This window comes from Amblyraja radiata, chromosome 24 (genome assembly GCF_010909765.2).
Source record: "Amblyraja radiata isolate CabotCenter1 chromosome 24, sAmbRad1.1.pri, whole genome shotgun sequence".
Taxonomy (NCBI): domain Eukaryota; kingdom Metazoa; phylum Chordata; class Chondrichthyes; order Rajiformes; family Rajidae; genus Amblyraja; species Amblyraja radiata.
Window position 1 is genome coordinate 8,884,458 of NC_045979.1, and position 22,285 is coordinate 8,906,742.

General features: G+C 41.9%; 1 protein-coding gene across 3 annotated transcripts in view; it reads left to right on the top strand.

Annotated features, from left to right (window-relative positions):
- Positions 1–611: 611 nt before the first annotated feature.
- Positions 612–22,285, top strand: part of pacsin1 (protein kinase C and casein kinase substrate in neurons 1) — a 107,111-nt gene continuing 85,437 nt past the window's right edge. Inside the window, exons 1-2 of one of the 3 annotated variants that reach the window (XM_033042368.1) lie at positions 612–732; positions 13,219–13,341. In XM_033042368.1, coding sequence (XP_032898259.1) covers positions 13,282–13,341 — 60 coding nt within the window. In that variant the 5' untranslated portion in view covers positions 612–732; positions 13,219–13,281. Of the gene's footprint in view, positions 733–12,870; positions 13,011–13,218; positions 13,342–22,285 lie in introns of those variants that run through there. The other 2 variants (XM_033042367.1, XM_033042369.1) reach the window with 2 other exon arrangements.

Consider the following 22,285-nt stretch of genomic DNA (forward strand, 5'->3'; position numbering starts at 1 on the left):
GTGGATGTTCATGTTATATTCTAATAATAATAATAAATTTTATATTTAATGGGCGCCTTTCATACAAAATCTCAAGGACACCTTACATAGTAATCGGAATAAAAACATATAATCGGAGTAAAACAAGTAATTAAAGACATCACAATGACACAAATTAAAAACAGAATTCAATCCAAAAACAGAAAATCAAAAACACAGTGTGAAGAGAGAGCAGCGGCAATCAAATCGTGCCAGCGTCCACTCTCTCTTCACGGCAGCCATCTTGGACACAGACCTACAAGACTACAGTTAGACAAAAAAAAATCATCCTACCACAGTGGATAGCACTGTGGAGGAAGGCACAATGTCCAGTCCCCACCCCATGTTCACCCCAAAGTCAGGCCTATTCTATTGCGTATTATGCTCTTTTGTTTGTATGGCTGCATGGTAAATCAAATTCCACTGTACCTTAACTGGTGCATGTGGCAATAAATATGAATTTAAACTTGAACTTGAACAAAGCAGGCCAGAAGAATATTTTTCAGTTGTCGCTGCCATAATGTAAGAAACACAAAGTCAGTTATCATTCGTCAATAACAAAATATGACGTTAGTGGTGATTGAGAGATAAATAGTGGTCAGGGTCCAGGAATAACTTGTGTGCTCTATGCAAATGAATTCATCAATGGTTATATTCTTTCCTAGAACATCACCGCACAACCCTACAAAACTCCAGATCATTAAACACCCAAAGGTTAGTGATAAAGTCTATGTCAGTTCCACTAAATGGGCCGGAGAGATACCTTATATAGTGGAACCTTTGAAAAATGTCTTGTTAGAAAAATGTTCAGGGTTCTGAAAGGCTTAGTGTACTCACCATTCATTTTGCATTGCTTGGCTTCTAGTTAATAGATAAATAATCTACTTCCTCGGTCTGCAGCTGCCCTGCCTCTTTGCCCAGCACACAGGCAATGCAGCTGAAGATTCACAAAGAGGGACACTATTACTGCAATCTTTGCAAACTGCACAATGCCGGTTTTGCCTCTAGTTTTGGACCATGCATCCCATTTCATTGTCAACAAATGCGTTTGGGATTGTGAGCTGAGCTGAGCAATTGCGACAACAGAATGAAAGGAATATTTGGCTTGGCTTGAAATGAAATTGAATTACGATTTTCCTAAAAGCTTCATTCACCAGAGTTTGTTGGTAGAATATTATTTCCTTTTTTTCTTTTTGACTCTCGCTGCTCTTTTTGATCCAATTTAAAAATAAATTCCCCAGCACTGCCATTGGAACTGTGCTTCAGTTTATGTCAGTTCCACTGAAAGAAGGAAGAGTTTTCTGTGCTGCGCAGAGTGTAGGAGGATGGTTGCTGCCATCAGCTCACCACCTGACTCCGTTTCCCCCATTACGCAGCAAGTGTGGGGCTGGTGAAAAGACGGCAGTTTCGTAAGATCTTTAGAAACGTGAGTGTTTCAAATCAGGTAACAGCATCTGCAACTTGTTTTTCACAGTACATATCTTTAGTGTCAGAGTTTACTGTCAGAGTGAGGCCCAACGCAAATTAGAGGAACAACACCTGGTATTTCGCTTGGGCAGCTAACAACCCAGCGGTTTGAATATTGATTTCTCTAACTTCAAGTAACCCTTGCTTTCCCCCTCTCTCCGTCACTTCCCCTATCCTAGTGCCCCGACTAGTTTCACTGTCCTCCTGATTAAATATTACTGTACATAAGCCTTGTTGTCGCCTTCCCCATAGCTAACAATGTACATTTCTACATTTCCTTGATCATCACCCCTTTTGATCTGTTGTTTTCACACCTTACCCTTCCATATCTCAGTCTCCCTCACCCCCTCCCCTTCCAGATGCTAATAAATATTTTATGATTCCTTTGCGTTATATATTTGCAGTGTATTTTATTTTCCCCCATCAGGCGTTCTTTGATCTATCAACTTTTCCCTTTTCTTTTCTGTTTCTGGCCATCAAGTGGAATAAAAAAGAGTAATAGGTTGTTTCTCTTGCACTTGGGTTCACAGTGCGGCTGAATTCCGAGATCCCGTTCCAAAAATCACGGATGTACATTCTGTCGCCTGTTTACCCCCCATCCCTGTCCAAACCAGTCTTCGGGCTGAATACTTTCAATCAGAAAACATCAGCACTGATCATTATTTCCCATTGTTGATGCTCAGTTTGTGAATACAAATGAAACAACATTCTCAAATGCAGTGTGAAACTGCTTAGTCGTTTTATCAGTCTACGAATTAAACAGGAATATTATGGTTTTAGAAACACTGATACATTCATTATGTTACGAGGTCTCTTTAAATGGCAGCCAATTATTCCTATTCATATCAGGCACTATCTTTATTAATTCACAAATTCAATGTCTTGTTTGCTTTTGGCAGTTTCCACATTGTTGGACAAATTGTTGGATTATAACCTGGCAGTGGTTCTTGTCCATCCGCTCAGGCCAGTGGACACCACTGGCTCCGTTAGAACAAAATGAACATTGATGGAGCACTTAGCAGTGTGAAGTTTAAGGCTGGTACCTTGATATTCAGTGTACTTTGAGAGTGAAAAGCCTGGATGGAGTGGGTACGGAGAGGATGCTTCCACTAGTGGGAGAGTCTGGGATGAGAGGGCACAGCCTCAGAATAAAAGGACGCACCTTCACAAAGGAGATGAGGAGGAATTTATTTTGTCAGAGGATGGTGTATCTGTGGAATTCATTGCCACAGAAGGCTGTGGAGGTCAAGTCATTGGGTATTTTTAAGGTGGAGATTGACAGATGCTTGATTCGTAAGGGTGTCAGGCATTATGGGGAGAAGACCGGAGAATGGGGTTGAGAGGACAAGATTGATCCATGATAGAATCATAGGCATGATTTGAATGATGGAGTAGACTTGATGGGCCAAATAGCCTAAGTTTGCTCCTATGAACTTATGAACTGATTAATTTGGAAACCCAACTTGCAGTGATTTGAGGCAGAGCCTAATCAAGTCCCAGCTACTGAGCCTCAATGCATTTATTCATGAAGGGCCAGTCCAATTTAATTCAACTTGAACCTGAGGACTTGGAATCGTTTTTATTCCCAACCCTGGTTCTGGTGGCAAGGTCAGTGTTCAGTCAGAGTTGCCCTGCACCTAAGGGGAAAATGCAGGTCTGATTTCTGGAGAGGAAGATAGATGAAGGAAGGGTGATTGTGGAGGTAGGAGGCGAGTAAAGGCTATTCCGAATGGGCAAGGAAGAATGAAGGAGACTTATAGTGAAATGAAACACCATTAGATTTCAATTTAACAATAGCTCTTTAATCTAACTTCAGAAAGCAAAGTATCCATTATTGTTCTTCCCAGGCCACCTGGCTAAGAAAGAACAAGCCAGAAATTGGTCCATGTAATAATGTCTTGATTATGTCACCCAGAAAACCTGCAGGACAATTTAACTGGAATGGGCTCTATATTGATGCTGTGACTAAAGGGCCTGTCCCACTTTCACAACCTAATTCACGACCTCTACCGAGTTTGCCCTTGACTCGTACTCGCAGCATGGTCGTCACGAGGTCGTAGGAGGTCGTAGGTAGGTCGTAGCAGGCCTTGATGCTAGTCGTAGGTACTTGTGGAATCAAGTAGGTCGGGGCGTTTTTCTAGCCCTGATGAAAAATGTCCACGAGTAAAAAAGGTCGTGAATTAGGTCGTGAAAGTGGGACAGGCCCTTTAAAAATAAGTGAAATTGATGTTTAAGGGATGAGTTGTAGCTGCCTGGTGAAACAATAAACATATGCGCTTCCATTAACTTGGACACAATAATGAAAGATGAGAATTAATCTCAGAAAGGTAATTTATATAGAGTGTTTGAACCATGGGATTATAAACATTGGTATCTCCCAATGGCAATGTTCTCAAATTACATTAAAGACATCTGACAGACTATTACAGATATGATCAAACATTGTAGAGATGATAAAACGAGGAGTGTAACTAACCATGAGATCCACTTCAAAAAGTATTTGTTTATGAAGCACTGGGATGTCTTCAAATTGTGAAACTTGCATTTGTTTGATTCATTTTATAAGCTATTTAGAGGGAATTAGGCAGCTAACTATGGAGAAATGTGAGGTGATGCATCTTGAGAAAAAAATAAGTGCAGTGCAATTAAAGATTATTTAATAAAAAATTGTGGAGAAAATAACAATGTTTTATGAAGAAATAGTACGGTAATTGGAACTAGAATGGCAAATTGACAATCATATGAAAAACAGTGTTGAGATTTATAATTTAGGAAACAGAACAAGTTGTTGTGTGGGTCCAGATGCATAAGGTGCCTGGAACCCAAGTATCTACTGTAAGTATGAGCGAACCTAGGTGGGTTTACAAAAGTTGGGGTATTCTGCATGGTGAGGATGTGAGAAGAGATTCATTTGGATGGGGAGCTTCAGTGAGAGGTTTGTCTGCAGCTCTTTAGCTCAAAATTGAGAACCATTGGTGAGAGTATGATGAGGAAAAAAAAATATTGTTGTTTTATCATAAATGTTTGTGATTACCATAGGAACAAGGAACAAAGAACCAAGATGTTAAGTGATTTGGAGAAATGTATTTGCACAGACGTACATTGAATGTTGAATATTCTACCAGTAAAACAATAGTAGCTAGCTAGATGCAGGAAAAATGTTCCCAATGTTAGGCGAGTCCAGATCCAGGGGCCACAGTCTTAGAATAAAGGGGAAGCCATTTAAGACTGAGGTGAGAAAATACTTTTTCACCCAGAGTGTTGTGAATGTGTGGAATTCCCTGCCACAGAGGGCAGTGGAGGCCAAGTCACTGGGTGGATTTAAGAGAGAGTTAGATAGAGCTCTAGGGGCTAGTGGAATCGAGGGATATGGGGAGAAGGCAGGCACGGGTTATTGATTGGGGACGATCAGCCATGATCACAATGAATGGCGGTGCTGGCTCGAAGGGCCGAATGGCTTCATCCTGCACCTATTTTCTATGTTTCTATGTTTCTGAACTTTGAGCGAAGGGGCAGATACTGAGTGCATGATATAGTTCTATACTTACAGATAGAAGGAGATTTAAAAGAGTAGAGCGATTGTTTGGGAGGGTGGTCGGTCCTTCTCTGGGAAGAGCACACAAAGTGTCACCACACTCCAGCACCATCTTTGGTAGACAGTCAACACATAATCCTCCGCCATTTCCGCCACCTCCAACGTGACCCCACCACTCGCCACATCTTCCCATCTCCCCCCATGTCTGCCTTCCGCAAAGACCGCTCCCTCCGCAACTCCCTCGTCAATTCTTCCCTTCCCTCCCGCACCACCCCCTCCCCGGGCACTTTCCGTTGCAACCGCAAGAAATGCAACACCTGTCCCTTCACCTCCCCCCTCGACTCCATTCAAGGTCCCAAGCAGTCGTTCCAGGTGCGACAAAGGTTCACCTGTATCTCCTCCAACCTCATCTACTGCATCCGCTGCTCTAGATGTCAGCTGATTTACATCGGTGAGACCAAGCGTAGGTTGGGCGACCGTTTCGCCGAACACCTCCGCTCAGTCCGCAATAACCTACCTGACCTCCCGGTGGCTCAGCACTTCAACTCCCCCACCCATTCCCAATCTGACCTCTCTGTCCTGGGTCTCCTCCATTGCCAGAGTGAGCAACAGCGGAAATTGGAGGAACAGCACCTCATATTCCGTCTGGGGTCCTTGCGCCCTTATGGCATCAACATTGAATTCCCCCAATTTGGCTAGCCTGTGCTGTCTCCTCCCCTTTCTTCACCCTCTAGCTGTCTCCTCCCACCCTCCCATCCGCCCGCCCTCGGGCTCCTCCTCCTCCTCCCTTTTCCTTCTTTCTTTCCCCACCCCCCATCAGTCTGAAGAATGGTTTCTGCCCGAAACGTCGCCTATTTCCTTCGCTCCATAGATGCTGCTGCACCCGCTGAGTTTCCCCAGCAATTTTGTGTACCTAGTGACCAGATAATCTCCTCTAGTAAGGAAAAGAGGCATAAATATCAATTAGGGAAATTCAGTGCTCTTTAAACTAGTGCCGTGGCTATTCGCATCTATACTGTGCATTAACTGTTTCATCCAAAGATCAGAAGAACAAAGTGCTCAAGGTCAGCAACCAATTTATTTTTTCCCCACAAAGATGGGCATACAAAGAAAATGTTCTCAATGGTGTGTTGTGGATGGATGCTAAAGCTAAAATTAGTGTTGAAGGCTCGCTTATTTTGTCTTTAAAAGCTTTAAAAGCTTAAACCCCTCAACCTTTTTGCCAATAGACCTTCAGTGTAAATGTAATCACCACATTATTGATTTGCTTAAAGCATTCTGAACATAATCTTTGCAGAACCAATTCAGTTTTGTTGTTGTCATGTGCATTGTCCCCATGGTGCTTTTATATATTTAACTAATTATTTGGGGATTATGGTTGAGGGTAACCGGTCTTTCCAAATATAGACAGAGGATTAGTTGGTGTGTCAGTCCGCCCTGACCCGCGATCATACTAGTACTATCTTTTTTTAGATACAGTGCGGAAACAGGCCCTTCAGTCCAGCAAGTCTGTGCCGACCAGCGATCCCCACAAATTAACACTATCCTACACACTAGGGACAGTTTACAAACCTGTACGTCTCTGGAGTGTGGGGGGAAACTGGAGCATCTGGCGAAAACCCTTGTGGTCTCAGGTAGAACGTACAAACTCCGTACAGACAGCATCCGTAGTCAGGATCACGTCCGGATCTCTGGCGCTGTAAGGCTGCAACTCTACTGCTGCTCCACCATGCCACCCTAAATTCTATACTTTCAAAATTCTCTAACAGATATATAATTGATTCCTTTTATACCAATGAAATGCAGCATGTCTCCTGAAGTTGGCTGTGAAACATAGGGCATGAAGACATCAGCCTTCTTGAAGAACTGATACCTGGTCCACACCCACTTTAAGCAGAGCAGATGTATTGGGAATGGTATAGGGAAAATGTGAATATTCTAAAACTACCCACTCAACTGCCCCCATCAGAAACCTCCCACCCCATCCATGGAAGAGTCTGTGGTTCCCACATTTGAGTGTCATCTCATATCTTGCAAATATAGAATGGAAGCAAGTCGAATTTGTACCCAATGCATTTCTCAAGAGGAAAACACAATGAAGAGCTGAGCTCTAGAGGGACCTTCTTTTCATTTAAAGTTCTGCATTTTGCTTGTGGATTAGGTTGACTACGTCAGTGAGTATTTCTTCTCCAAGCTTGTGTACGACATTGGTGAGGCCACATTTAGAGTATTGTGGTCAGTTTTGGTCACCATGTTATAGGAAAGGTGTTGTCAGGCTATAAAGGGTGTAGAGAAGATTTACCAGGATGTTGCTGGGGCTCGAGGGCCTGAGCTATAGGGAGTGGTTGATCAGGCTAGGACTTTGTTCCTTGGTGCGCAGGAGGATGAGGGGTGACCTTTTGGAGGTGTACAAAATCATGAGAGGAATAGGTCAGGTAAATACACAGAGTCTCTTGTCCAGAGCAGGAGAATCGAGAATCCGAGGACATAGGTTTAAGGTGAGGGGAGAAAGATTTAATAGGTACCCGAGGGGTTACTTTTTTACACACAGTACGGTGGGTGTGTGGGATGAGCTGCCGGAAGAGGTAGTAGAGGCAGGTACTATCAAAACATTTAAGAGACATTTAGACAGGTACATTGATGGGACAGGTTTAGAAGGATATGGGCCACATGCGGGCAGGTGGGACTAGTGTAGATGGGGCATGATGGTCAGCGTGGTACGTTGGGCTGAAGGGTCCTGTTTCCACAATGACTCCATGACTACATTTTAAACCCAAATGACTACCATGATGAAACTTTAAATGATGCTACCTTGACAATAAAATGCCTTTCCCCACAAATCTTCATGCATGTTTCAGTTATATTTTAGCTAGCTATCATTCTTGATGCTCTAACCTAGAATTAGTGGTATACATTTGTATTTATTTGTATTTGTACCATAACAAGGTATGACTTCCTTTCCCCTAGTTAGCCAGTCTTGTTTCAACCTTTACTGTTAGTCTCCAATCAATAAGTGTTTGGCTCATGCATCTTATTTTAAGGAATTGATTCTGCAGCTGTCTGTCTTGTCTGTAAAATCGTAAAATCATGTGACTTTTATTGATTTCTTGGTTTTTCAGTAGATATTAATATAAACTGGGCAGGGCTTGCAGGGGTGTTACCAGAAAACCAAGCAGATATTTTTTTGATGAGAATAATAATTGATTTCTTTTCTGTACGATTATCAATCAAAGTTAATTAAAAAAGAGTTAGTCATGAATGCAACATAGATTTATTTTTGAAATGATACATTTTTGTAATGTTTTCGACCCGTTAGCAATGATTATTCTGCGTACCTTTCTCTGCCAACCAGAAGAGTAGTGTCTTGCTGTTGAGTATTTGATAATGCGCTGGAGATAGCTGTTGACAGATGAACAAGAGTGACCCGAGATGTATTAGGAAATCTTCATTTATCTCACAGAAAATGTCTGCTTCCCTTTGGACTGTAGGATAGATTATTAACTTTGCAAATAGAAAATTGCAAAAGACAACCAATGCAAAAAAAATGCTGCTCTGTTTATTTAGGAATATTTTGCTTCCTTTTTTAGTTGAGATCAGTATAGAGATACAGCGTGGAAACAGACCCTTCGGCCCACCGAGTCTGTACCGACATTGCACATTAACATTATCCTACGCACACTAGGGACAATTTACACTTATACCTAGCCAATTAACCTACAAACCTGTACGTCTTTGGCGTGGGGGAGGAAACTGAAGATCTAGGAGAAAACACAAGCGGTCACGGGGAGAAGATACAAACTGCGTACGGACAGCACCCGTAGTCAGGATCGAACCCGGGTCTCCGACACTGCAAGCGATGTAAGGCAGCAACTCTACCGCTGCACCACCGTGCCGCACATTTTGTTTCATTGCAACCTGAGCTCTGATGGGCAAACGTAAGAATCAGTGCACTGATGGACCAATATTTTGAACATAATTATTGCAAGCTGTTTGGGATTGATGGCGGCTAATTTGACCAATGATGGCTGCATTTTTCAGGAGTTGCATAGTCAATGGCTAATTTTGCTTGTCTCTAGCAGAATGGTCTTGCAAGGTGATCTCAAGCTAGTTTGATGTGACAAATACAGTGTAAAATCTAATTTTATGAAAGAATTGGATTGACGCCAAACAACTTTTCCAGAAATAGGCAGGCACACTTGACAGAAATAGGCAGTCTATTTAGTATTTATAAAGTAATGAACTAAAAGCCACTCTTTGATCAAACGGATGTACCTTGTAGCCAAAGTATGTAATTTTCCTGTTCCTTGAGTGCATTCAGTACACGATTTATTTAAGTAATCCAAATAAACTTGGAAAAGTATATTTTCCAAGGAGGGAAGTGCACTTGCCACAAAATCTCACCACTGGCTCCTGTTACTTTCCACGGCTGTCCTTCTTTCTCCTCTAAGGAGTTTACTTAGTTTTGCCAACAGATTATTAATTTTCAGAGCACCATACTGGTGGTGTAATGGGAGAGTTGCTGCCTTACAGCGCTTGCAGTGCCGAGGACCCGGGTTCAATCCCGACTACGGGTGCTGTCTGTACGGAGTTTGTACATTCTCCCCGTGACCACTGAGATCTTTGGTTTCCTCCCCACACTCCATTGGCTTGGTGTATGTTTAAATTGTCCCCAGTGTGTGTAGGGTAGTGTTAATGTGCGGTGATCACCGGTCGGTGCGGACTCGGCCGGCCAAAGGGCCCGTTTCCACGTTGTATCTCTAAACCAGGGGTTCCCAACCTTTCTCGTCCCGTTTACCCCTGGCAACTTTAATAGCACATAACAATGTTATTTCACTTTTTTTAATGAACGACTAATTATGAACAGATACCGGTATACCGGGACGACAGATGGCACAATGGGCTAAGTGTTCGGCTGGCAACCGGAAGGTAGCCGGTTCGAATCCCGCTTGGAGTGCATACTATCGTTGTGTCCTTGGGCAAGACACTTCACCCACCTTTGCCTGTGTGTGAATGTGTGTGAATGTGTGTGAGTGATTGGTGGTGGTCGGAGGGGCCGTAGGCGCAGATTGGCAGCCACGCTTCCGTCAGTCTGCCCCAGGGCAGCTGTGGCTACAGAAGTAGCTTACCACCACCGAGTGTGACTGAGGAGTGAATGAATAATGCGATGTAAAATGCCTTGAGTATTAGAAAGGCGCTATATAAATCCCATCCATTATTATTATTATTACCAGTCAGTCAATGAGAAAAACACAGTCAGTTAATCAGAAAAAATATGTACAAATCCAGAATCAACAAATTTACCCCCTGGGTAGGTGATATTTACCCTGGGGGTAAATTTACCCCTGGTTGAGAACCTGTTCCCACTGCCACGGGTACCATGTAATCCCGTGCTACCTGCTCCATGGTCGGAGGGTCGGCGATTAAACCTTCTCCTCCACCTGATTTGCCAGGTGAGGAGGGGGCTGTGGACCCCCAGCAGGACCAAAACAAGACCTGTCAAAGGGCGAATGAGCTCCTAGCAAGCCAACGGCCATCCGCACTTAGAAGTTGCAGTTGAAGTTGCGATTACTGTCGTACACAGCATTGTAAGGCACCGTGCACGTTGATGTTTTCAACGATGATGATGATGATTGAGAACCCTTGCTCTTAACTAAACCTAGCAGATAATTTACCTTGAGCAGCTGCTCTTCTCTTCCTGACCTACCTTTCTATTCCCCAACCCTCCCTCCCTCTCCCCCAACCGACCCCCTACTCCTACGAACGTCATCATCTGCATGATCTCTGTTGAAATTTGGATCATTATTGTCAGTTTCTTTAGTGCTGAGGACTGCGCTTAAGCCTCCAAAATGGCACCCACACAGGTTTGTGGACTGAATTGTGAGGGATGTCATAATAGAGAGCATTAAGGGCTGTCCCACTTGGATGGCGCGCAAAGATTTTGTACATCCCAATACCCTGGGGTACCGCACGCGACCCTGCCTATGTCACCACGCACCATGCGCACACCACTAGCGCAGCACCACGTGCGTGTCGTGCGTCGTGACGCGTAAATGACGTCGCGTAAATTACGCACAAATGACGCCCAAGTGCGACAGGCCCTTAAGTGTGCATTCAGTGAGTGCCCACCACAAGTGGCAGAGTAGGTGGGCCAAGGCATTGGTCACCAGCTCTCAGTCCAAGTAAAGCCTCCCCATAACCATTCATATTTTGAACATATGAGAAGGGCCCTGCCCCTGTTCTTTTTGAAAGGGCTCATTAACTATTTAATCAGTTAATTGTTGGTTGATTTCTTCTGGTTCTCCTACAAAATGTTTAGTGTTCTCTGTTGCTTTAAGTAGCAAGAATTTGCAAGGTTGTGATAAACTTTGCAGAATTTCCTTCTTTGCCCTGACCAGTTGATTAGTTTAGAATAGAAATACACTGTGAAAGCAGGCTTTTCAGCGCACCGAGTCCACGCTGACTATCAATCGCCTGCTCACACCAGTTCTACATTATCCCACTTTCTCATCCACTCCCTGCACATTAGGGGCTAATTAACCTACAAACCCACATATCTTTGAGAGGTGGGAAGAAACCGGAGCGGTTAAAGGGGGTACCTGGTGCTATGAGGCAGCAGCACTACCAGCTGCCCTACTGTGCCGCTCTGTGGCCCTGCCAGATATGTACAATAATGGGCGTTCCTCTTGCACTACAACACACCAGCAGGAGAAAGCATTGCAGACAAGTTTGTGAAACTGATAATGGGGGAGAAGAGCTCTCGTGGGAATGCCACATCCTCTCCCGTGTTTTAGGAGCCGGGGCACGGAACCTCAGTGAAGAAAGGTGTGCAGATATTGGTGCATCAAGGACCTCCTCAGTGAAATCTCCCCTCCTCCACCAAGCTTGGAACAGGGAGGAGCCACTGAAGTCATTATCCAAAAAATGGAACTATTATATTCTCCCTCCTACATACCAGAGGTGGAGAGAACATGTGATTTAGCTACATTTGCAGATAGTGCCACAATACCATTGGAGTGTAGACTTGAATTGTGAGAACTACCAACCCACACTGCTCAACAATGGGATTCAAAGCGATGTCCCTGCAATGTCTATCGGCAGGGTAAATCTGAAGCGTGTAGTGTTAGATTAGTTTGTGGACATTGATAATTTTTTAATACTGACATTTGATTTTTGAATACTGCTCATCTAAAATTGTCATGTGACTAGTTACTCTCTGGGTTTCCACAATGAGCATGGGAAGTTCTAGATGTATTCTGCATGAAAGAAAGCCCACCTTAAGAATGCTACCTAAATCTATTAATAAAGTACCCTTGATTGTATGAATTACTAACTGTTTTCCAATATCTTTTGCAGTAAATGAGAGAAAGACAGACAAAATCTATAGGTCACCATCCAACTCAATAACAAGCCTTTTAAATTTTTGGTGACATCTGTTCAGAATTTGATGCTTATTTTATCCTTGGGCCGATACCATTTGTTAATTTAGTTTCACTGCTTTTATGCAATTGCAAAAAATTGGTAATGATTTAAAGTGTTACATTTTTAATGAAAGCTAGACCCTATTATCAGTAAAAATCTAATGCAGTAGAAATGATTTGGATGCTATGTGCAATCTTTGCGGTGCTCTCTCTCAAATAGGCACTGCCATCCTGTGAATTGAAGGCAAAATAAATCCCTTCAGCTGTTTATGTAGCAGTTATGTCACTGGAATCCCTGCGGCTATATTATTTACACTACACTGCCCCGATTGCTGCCCTGAACCTGCATAGATAAAATTCTTGTGCTGCTGGAGCCCGTGAACCTGTGTAGCTAAATTGTGTGCAGGCTGTCACATGTCCTTTGAGGGATATAGCTCAACTACTAATGCCAGGCAGAGATTAATCCTCTGCACTAATTCACAGCCTCTATCGCACAAACTCATTGGGATAGGCCAAGTGGGAATTATGGTTAGCCATTGACAAAACCACTAAGGGGATTTCTGTGAGATGAGGTTTGTTTTTTTTAAATATACATTTTTCAAATTGCCATTTATTTTCTGTCCCGGTTCAGTTCTGTCGATGCAGCAGTGCTCTTGAGGCTACAGTATGTATAGTGACTGCAAGGGTGAGGGTATTGAGCTGTGAAGGTTCGCAGTGACCTTTTTTGGTTCTGTGCATGAGATTTTCCGTAATGCTTGGGCCATTTTTGTCTTTCTGCAGTGCATGAAGATTTGAAGCTCAGTAACAGTGCAGAGAATTCAAGGTCTTACTATCGTGCTGAAGATGTCAGGCTCGTACGACGAATCCAGTGGATTAGAGGAAACGACTGACAGCTTCTGGGAGGTACTGCAACTTTTTTGCGATACTTGAGAAGATGTGAATGTTACAAGATAATTAAGGCATGCATGATGTATTTTTTAATGTCAATTTTGCAGCAAACTGCATTGGTGTATTGAATTTTGATTAAAGGGTTAATTAGCATTGCTGCTTTAATACTACCGAGTGCTGTTAAGGCTAATATTAATTAATCAGGAATTCGGGTGTTAGAGCCGTATGTGCATTGCAGAAAATATGCTGCAGCTGTACTGCAAATGATTTAGGAAACCATAGGCGATATTTTGCTGTGTAACCACGTTCAACATCTTGTCAAAAACCACAAGCTAGTGTAGCTATTTGTGACACAACCGAGTATTTATCTGTATGTGCATGTTCTGAGCATAATGTGTATTCACTTCACGGCACTTCAAACTGGAAGTATACTCTGGTGTCTAAGGTTGTCCTTGAAATATATTTTTAACTAGTCTTTGAGGGAAAATAATTTAAGTGCATTGGCAAGGAGGTTTTTTTCAGTAGTTGCTTTAGTGAAAATATAATTATTTCACATGATAAACTCATCGGAATGTGATGTCTGCTTTAAGTACAGCTTCCCAAATTTTATTTTCCTTCCTTTTAAAGTGCCGATCTTTTATGAGATAGCATTTGACAATCTGCCACACTCTGTAGCCTCACACATGACAAATGTCTATGAGTCTGGAGACTAGGTGTCAGTATACTATTCCACCAGGGCTGAAACACTCTTTGCTTGAGCAAGATTTGTTTATGCACTGCCTTTGCTGTTTACCCTAAATGCTAATGATTAGAAGGAGTGAGGTATTTGGGCTGTGATTTGTTTTGTTTTTCGTCTCTCTTCCCCATTTCTATCTATCCCAACAAAAATGAGGCCTATTTTGCAACCAGTAATGATATGCAGCAGAGTGCAGATAAAGCGTTGAACCATAGAACACCTTTGCCTGTGACTTAGTGACATATTGGGCTGCAAAGGAAGCGGCTGTGGTTAATTTAAAACAATATTGAATTCTGTTCTGTCACATTTCCAAGATCTTGACACACCACATGTTGCCCCTGCACAGTGTGTCTCCTATTTGCAGATCTTCACCAATGCAGCTCTTATTATTTTCATCAGAAGTGGCTTAATCACCACATATTTGCATCCTCTTTCTCACCATTGTCAGGTCTTCTTTTCACGAGGGAGCACGTCTTTTTGTGGTGCTTCCCTGGAGTTATTTATGAAGGAGAAGTCAATAATTCACAGTCCTTGCTCATCTTGATTTGTGTTTTTTCCAATCCTGTGTCTCTGTTTAATGCAGCTAGTGAAGGGTCTGGGTCGAAGCTATAAGGCCAAGCAATCAGAAGCCAATATTGGATTTAATCTTATGCTAACCTGTATTAGAAGTAATACAATCAATTCTCCTCCTCCTTAATTCTTTTAACAAAGTGAAAGTAGTTATTTAGGACATGAAGCAAATAACTTGTCATTTTATAATTTCTGTCTCAATAACTGAAGGAAGTTAATCTTAGAACATAGAACATAGAATTGGACAGTACAGGAATAGGCCCTTTGGCTCACATTTTCTGTGCCGAACGTGATGCCTACTTAAACTAATCCCTTCTGGCCTCATCATATCCTCTACTCCCCTGTATGTGCATCTTAATTCCTTACAGCTTCTTGAGAGCCACTAACGTATGTTTCCACCACAACCCTGGCAAGGTGTTCCAGAAACCCACCACCCTGTGTTTAAAAAAAAACTTGCCCTGCACATCTCCTTTAAAGTTTCCCTCTCTGACCTTATAGGAGTAAATTGAAACAAATTAATATATTAATTACATCATCTACTAGTAATAGACGCATTTTAAGGCTGATTACATCATGGAATGAAAGTGGATTAACCATATGGGATAATTTGGTCTCCGTCAATCTCTAAATAGATCAATAGATGAGTGACAATACCGCAAAGGAAAATGCAGTGGTGAATTTCGAAAGATTGAATCGTGTTACAGATTCAATAAATGGTTTACCATGATCAAACTGTTAAAAACTGTTAAAACTTTGATTAGTATGGGTGAAAAGAGTTATGAGGAGAAGGCAGGAGAATGGGATTAGGAGGGAGAGATAGATCGGCCATGATTCAATAGCGGAGTGGACTTGATGGGCCGAATGGCCTAATTCAGCCCCTATCATTTATGACCTAATGACCTAAAATACAAAGGGTTCATAATTATTAAAATACAGACTTTGACCAAGTCAGTCAGCATGGTGGTTGGTAGAATTGTTAAGGGGAGAAGAAGAGTATTGGCAGCGATGAGGAGGTGAAGGGAAATATTACCCCAAAAAACGGACAAAGTTGGCATGGTGATAAACTCAAAATATGAACTGCTCAAAAGCTGCAAAGTATGTTCTTCCATGATAGGAAACCATTCTTTGTTTACTGTTTTATCAATGTTAGCTGCCAAACAGCAGTGGGCATTGGTCGGTGCTTTGAAAATACTTGAGGAATTTTCAAAACATGGTTGTTCAAAGATTTATTTTAAAAGTGACATTTTGCAAACATATTCGCTATGATTGTACCGTTCTGCAAGATAGCTTATCTATCCACTTCAATGAACCTCCAAACATATCCATTTTGAAGAATGAAGTTCTTTGGACTTTAAAGGTCAAATCAAAATCCCACGTTGAACTAGAAATTTAACAAGTGAGGTATAATCTTGAAGTGCTCTCCTCAGGGGCAAATAACAAATCCAAATGATAGTTTAATCTAATTACATTTTTCATTCTCATGTGACTATGGATCTTTTTTACAAATCCTATTTTTGAATGCATGTCTATTTTTTTGTTTTTTAAAGCTTATGTTCACTGCTTATTTGTTCTTCCACCTTTTGGAAAAGATAATCTGCCTCCAACATGTATTTAGCTGATGGCCACCTTGAGTTGGCTACTTGGGCTTTTACAGCAAGTGCCTTAATATTGTATCAAACAAAATGGCAACTTCTCCATGGATCCTTAAAATCACAAAGGTTACCTTTCAGATAAGGTTCTGGAGGGTATATAAATTATCAAATGTGAAATGCATTATGAGCTGATGCAGCAAAAAAACCAATCTATATTTAGAAATGCCTACTGGAGTTAATGTTTCTGTTGTTCCACTACATTACATGATAGCAATGTGATAAGTATACTGAACATGACCATAACAAATAATGGTAAATAATTAAATTGGTTAATGCAAGATTCTAAATACGTATTAATCATTAACAAAGTGGTACATCTGATCCTAATATGTCGCTTAAAGTATATATGCATCCTCTTCATTATTTTAGAAGGGTTTTAAAAGTTTACGCCTCACTTTAAATGAGATGTTGTTTATCAAATATGTTGTCCAACCATATAAACTCAGTGGAGATTCAATGGCAACATCCATGGGATCTAGGAAGAGACAGCAAAGTATGTCCACTTAAAATCGTTGGTAGTAAATGGTTAAGGTTATGAGTATTAAGGGTAAATGAAGGGCTGGAAAAATATATTTTATTTGAGATTGCTTCCATTTCCCATGTTTTTCCATTTCTGACATTGATAGTATATTAGTGAAATTATCAGAATATTTAATTCCCAAGCTTTGTATATTTCATGGTAGACCAGATGCACTATCTTCAGTCCATTGACTGTCATCAGCATGAGCTGCTGTGACATTCAATTAATTTTCTGAGAATGTCACATGAGTCCTACAAGTAAGGACAAATTGCGTTGACTTGCACTCTCCCTGTAGTTTTAACAGTGATCTGATTGAGGTGCGTATGGTAATTCACTGGGGTAGATGTAGTAAAAAATGTTTTCTCTGGACAAAAAAACAACAAAAAGGGGATACATGCGTAAAAAAATAAAGCTAAGTATTGCTATTGAGGGAGTGCAGCTTAGGGTCACCAGGTTAATTCCCGGGATAGCGGGACAGACATATGATGAAAGAATGGACCATCTGGGCTTATATTCACCGGGATTTAGAAGGGTGAGAGATCTTATAAAATTCTTAAGGGATTGGACAGGGTAGATGCAGGAAAAATGTTCCCGATGTTGGGGGAGTCTAGAACCAGGGGTCACAATTTAAGAATAAGGGGTAAGCCATTTAGGATTGAAATGAGGCAAAGCTTTTTCACCCAGAGAGTTGTGAATCTGTGAATTCTCTGCTACAAAAGGCAGTGGAGGCCAATTCACTGGATGTTTTCAAGAGAGAGTTAAATATATCTCTTGAGATTAACAGAAACAAGGGATATGGGGAGAAAGCAGGAACAGGATACTCATATCGGATGATTAATCATGATCATATTGAATGGTGGTGCTGGCTCAAACGGCCAAATGGCCTGCTCCTGCACCTATTTTCTATGTTTCTAAAGGGGCTGTCCCACTTGGGCGACCTAATCCGCGAGTTAAGAAGAGTGTCTTTGACCTTCAAGCTCGAGGGCACTCGCCTGGAAAGCCTCGAGCTGGATCGACTGTCCGCGTTGAAACTGCGAGCTGCATCGATCAACTGCGCACACACACACACACACACACACACACACACACACACACACACACACACACACACACACACACACACACACACACACACACACACACACACACACACACACACACACACACACACACATCGCAAAGGTGGGGGCCAGGGAAAGCGGGGGAGCACTGTCGGAAATTCACACCCGTGATGAAGAGGAAGGTAAAACGACTGCACAGTAATGGTAAGTCCTTTAGAGAGCGCGGGGGGGGGGAGAGAGGGGGGGGGGAGAGAGAAGGAATGGACACTTTTAAGAAGTATAATAAAGTTTAGTGGGCATTTTACCTACCGGTCGGTTTTCCTTGGTCCTGAAAACTCCAATGAGCCAGTTAAAATACCCAGTCAGCGAAGGAGATTGCCAGCGGCTGCCCTTGACTACCTGTAACTAAATAGCGACCCCACTCCACTGCACTACGAGTTCAAAAGAACCATGCCGACCAAATTTTACTCGCGGAAAATGTTTCAACATGCTGAAAATCTTTCGGCGACCTAGCTGAGGCCACGAGTATTCAGGAACTTCCCTCGAGCATGAAGGAGAGTTCTAGCGACCTCATAGGACCTCCTGGGACCACGTGCCAACCATGCTGCGAGTTTGAAGGTCGAAGACACTCTTCTAAACTCGCAGATTAGGTCGCCCAAGTGGGACAGCCCCTTAAGTAAGCAGGTTGAGAACAGAAGTTCACATTAAGTCTCTCAAAAGATTATGTTTGCTAGAATCATTTAACTTTTAAAACTGAAATTGGTGTATATTTATCAGGGAATGGTATCAAGGCAGATGGATCAAAGGCAGGATTATGGTGTTGAGGTGCCTTTTGCTGTGATCAAACAAAATGGGAGAGCAAGTTTGATTTCTGTGAAATTCATGAATATTTTTGACATTTAAGCTTGAAATGAGCTGCCATGTTATTTTTTTGCTGGTAGTGGCAATGTTAACCAGAGATGCGTATCGGGAGCTTATGGGGACTGAGCAGCTTTGATGTAGTAATTGCATTGCCTAAAGGTGCTGCGACAGATGAGGTCTATAGTACTGTTCAGAAAATTAAGTTCAATTCAATTCTATTCAGCAAAGAAATTATACTGAAGAACTCAATGGGTTCTCTGGAGAGATGGATTTGGTGATGTTTCGGGGCAAGACCCTTCTTCAGACCCTTCTTCAAAAAGAAATTATACTTTATGAGTATCCCCACACCACACTGAACTAATGTTCCTGAGAAACATTCCCCTCACCACTCTGAAGGGGGTAAAGTTGCATGGAGCAGATCTACAAACAGCAGCTTGGTCCATGGCGTGGCTCGTACCTGATCGGCAATGCACTATGGATATGGGGCACCATCTACTGAAATGCTTCTAACCCGCTAAGTAAGCCATATCCAGATTTGATAACCTTCAGATTCTGAATATATGTGAGTGACAATTTCAAACATTCAATAACTTTCAAATTTAACACGTTTAATTTGCAAAATTAATATCATATGAAAAATAGAACATTTAAAAGCATAAAGATGATTTCAAACCAATTGTCAATTTATTAAAAATAAATTGTTTAATCGTGGCCCTTTTCTGGAAGCTTTATCTCTCCATTGAAATGGATGATTAGTGGCTACAGCAGCTTGGTTTCAATGGGCAGACTTCCCCACAGCCATCAGGCTATTAAACTCGCCAACAAACAGACTCTGAACTGTAACAGCACTTTATCTGCTTATTTATGTGTACATTGAACTGGACTTTGCTGTATTTTTGTTTGAAATACTCTGTTATGCTGCAGCAAGCAAAAATTCCATTGTCCTATCTGGGACACATGACAATAAACTCGCTTGACTGACTTGATGTAATTACTGGGAAGCTGCAGGAAGTTGGTGCTCTGGCATTAACTTTCCTGAGGGTTGCGATGAGAGCAACTGTGGCCAGACCTCTTGGCAAACCACAAACATCAGAGTTAGTGCTGTCATGGATGTGCCAAACGTCATGACAGAAAAAACTGGGCTAATTTGTCCAACAAATATACCTCAAAAAGAGGACAATATGGGAGAAATAATTGAACCCAATACCCCGAGGTCAGTATTCTATCTTGTCTTTCTTAAATTTTGTTTAGAAATCTATTACTTTTAAGTTTGAGATAGTTCATTCAGGATAAATATGGTTAGCTTTAAATAATTGGGCACTGAAATATAATAGTGACAAAAAGCGAAATATTGCCCAGGATGCAAAATATGAGTCCACAGTGGGGGAAAATAGCAGAATCAATCTTCGAATTGGTGTTCTAAATACAAATCCCAAATGGGAAAGGGAGGTGTTATGAGCATAATTTGGAAATACTTTGCCTATATAGCCCGTTGTGGAGAGATTTTGCTGATTAGTTGATTTAAAAAAAACAATCGAGAGCGATCGTTGATGTAAATTGATGCGTACATTTTAAAACACAATTTGATATTTGTAATGAACTAAGATAGATGAATCATGATACTGTAACAACTATGGGACAGAGTAAAATAGCACACAGGTTTTCATAGGACATTGGAACATCATTGGTCATGAGCTTGTCAGTGATGAGTCTCAATGAATGAATTAGAATAGAATAGAATAGAATGCCTTTTATTGTCATTCAAACAGCTTGATTTGAACAAAATTGCAATGGGTAGACAGACAGAGAGCTTCAGTGAAGGAGTTCTTGAGTTGAAGCCTAGGTGATCAACAAAGACGGGATCAGTGTTGCCAAGAGGATAGAAACCACAGAAAGAAATGTTTTTTAGAAAACGTCAACATTTTGGGATTGTCTGAGAAGTTCCAGAAGCATCCAAGTGTTCCAGAAACATATTCCAGAAGCAACTGAACCATCCTACCAACAATGAAAGAGCCATACTGAGCTACTATCCACCTCACTGGAAACCTTCGGACTATCTTTGGTCGGACTTTGCTGGACTCTATCTTGCACTAAACTTGATTCATATTATATCATGTATCTGTACACTATGGGTGGCTCAGTTGTAATCATGTATTGTGCTTCCGCTGACTGGTTAGGATGCAACAATAGTTTTTCACTGTCCCTCGGTACACGTGACAATAAACTAAAGTAAACTAAACTAAACTAAGGAGCAAAGAAGGTGAGAATGAGGAATGGCACTTCATTGTTGAGTCGAGAGTTCAACAGATACGTTATCCTGCAAGAGTGCACATTGAGACCAAGGACCTGTGAAGATGGGCTCAAATGTTTTGAGAATCATAGGAAGTACCATAACGTTCATTGCATTCCAGAGTAACTTTATCAAGAAAGAGAATGATATCAGTGGAGAATTTTAAATTGCTCGCTTCGAACCAACAGCATTTTGAATGTAATTTATGAAGGACTCAAGTGCAAGGCCAGAAGGGATCATTAAAAGAGCTGAACATCAAAGTGATAAAGGCTTGGATGAGAATTTTGTAGCAGCAGGAAAGGTAGATGTGTGCAGTAATGTATCGAAGGGGAGAAAAGATAATTAAACATGTGGATCAGACTGAAGTGGTGAGAAATGTAATGAAGTAACTGGCCTTTTCTTCGCATTATTCTCTAGAGATTAATTGATTTTGACAATTGACATCCAGTGCAACTGCAGTGGGTGCCACACCTGTCCCTAAACCTCCTTCCACCGCTCCATTCAGGGACCCTAGTCACCTGTCCAGGTGAGAAAGGTTTACATGCGCCTCCTCCAACCTCGTCTATTGTATTCAGTTCTCTCGATGTGGCCTCCTCTGCATCGGTGAGTTCAAGTGTAGAGTAGGCAACTGCTTCGCCAGCCATTTGTACTGGCTCTGCCAAGGCCACCTGGAGCTCCAGGTTGCCACTTCAATTCCTCTTCCCATATCGATCTGTCTGACCTTGGCCTCAGTGAGGTCATACACATACTGGAAGATCTCACAATGGCATTCTCCCATTTTAGGTAAAGTATGCTTTCTTTCTCACCTACCCAGTTTGTGTCCTGCACACACTTTTCTTTCCACCCCCTCTATTCCTGTCAAGCGGTTCCTTTCATATCCACCTCCTCCATCCACTCATCACTAACCCACCCTACTCCGGATCCCTCGTTTTTCACACCAATGTTCCCTTCTCCCCACCATCCCTCCCTCTAGTTCTGCATCCCACTCCCACCTTCCTTTCTGATCATATTCCACCATTTACACCCCATTATCATCTCTAGCCTTGGATACTATCTCCACCTTTCTCCCCTATCTGACATTTCTGATAATCAAACCCTCTTCACCTGGATCTACATGTCACTTGCTAGTTCTTGCAATACCATTCCCACTCGCCTCTTTCTGCTAGCTTTCTTCCATCTACTCCATCACTCTGAAGAAGGGTCCCGACCTGAAATGTAGTCAGCCCATTTCCCTCCACTGATGCTGCCCGAGTTCCTGTAGCAGCCTTA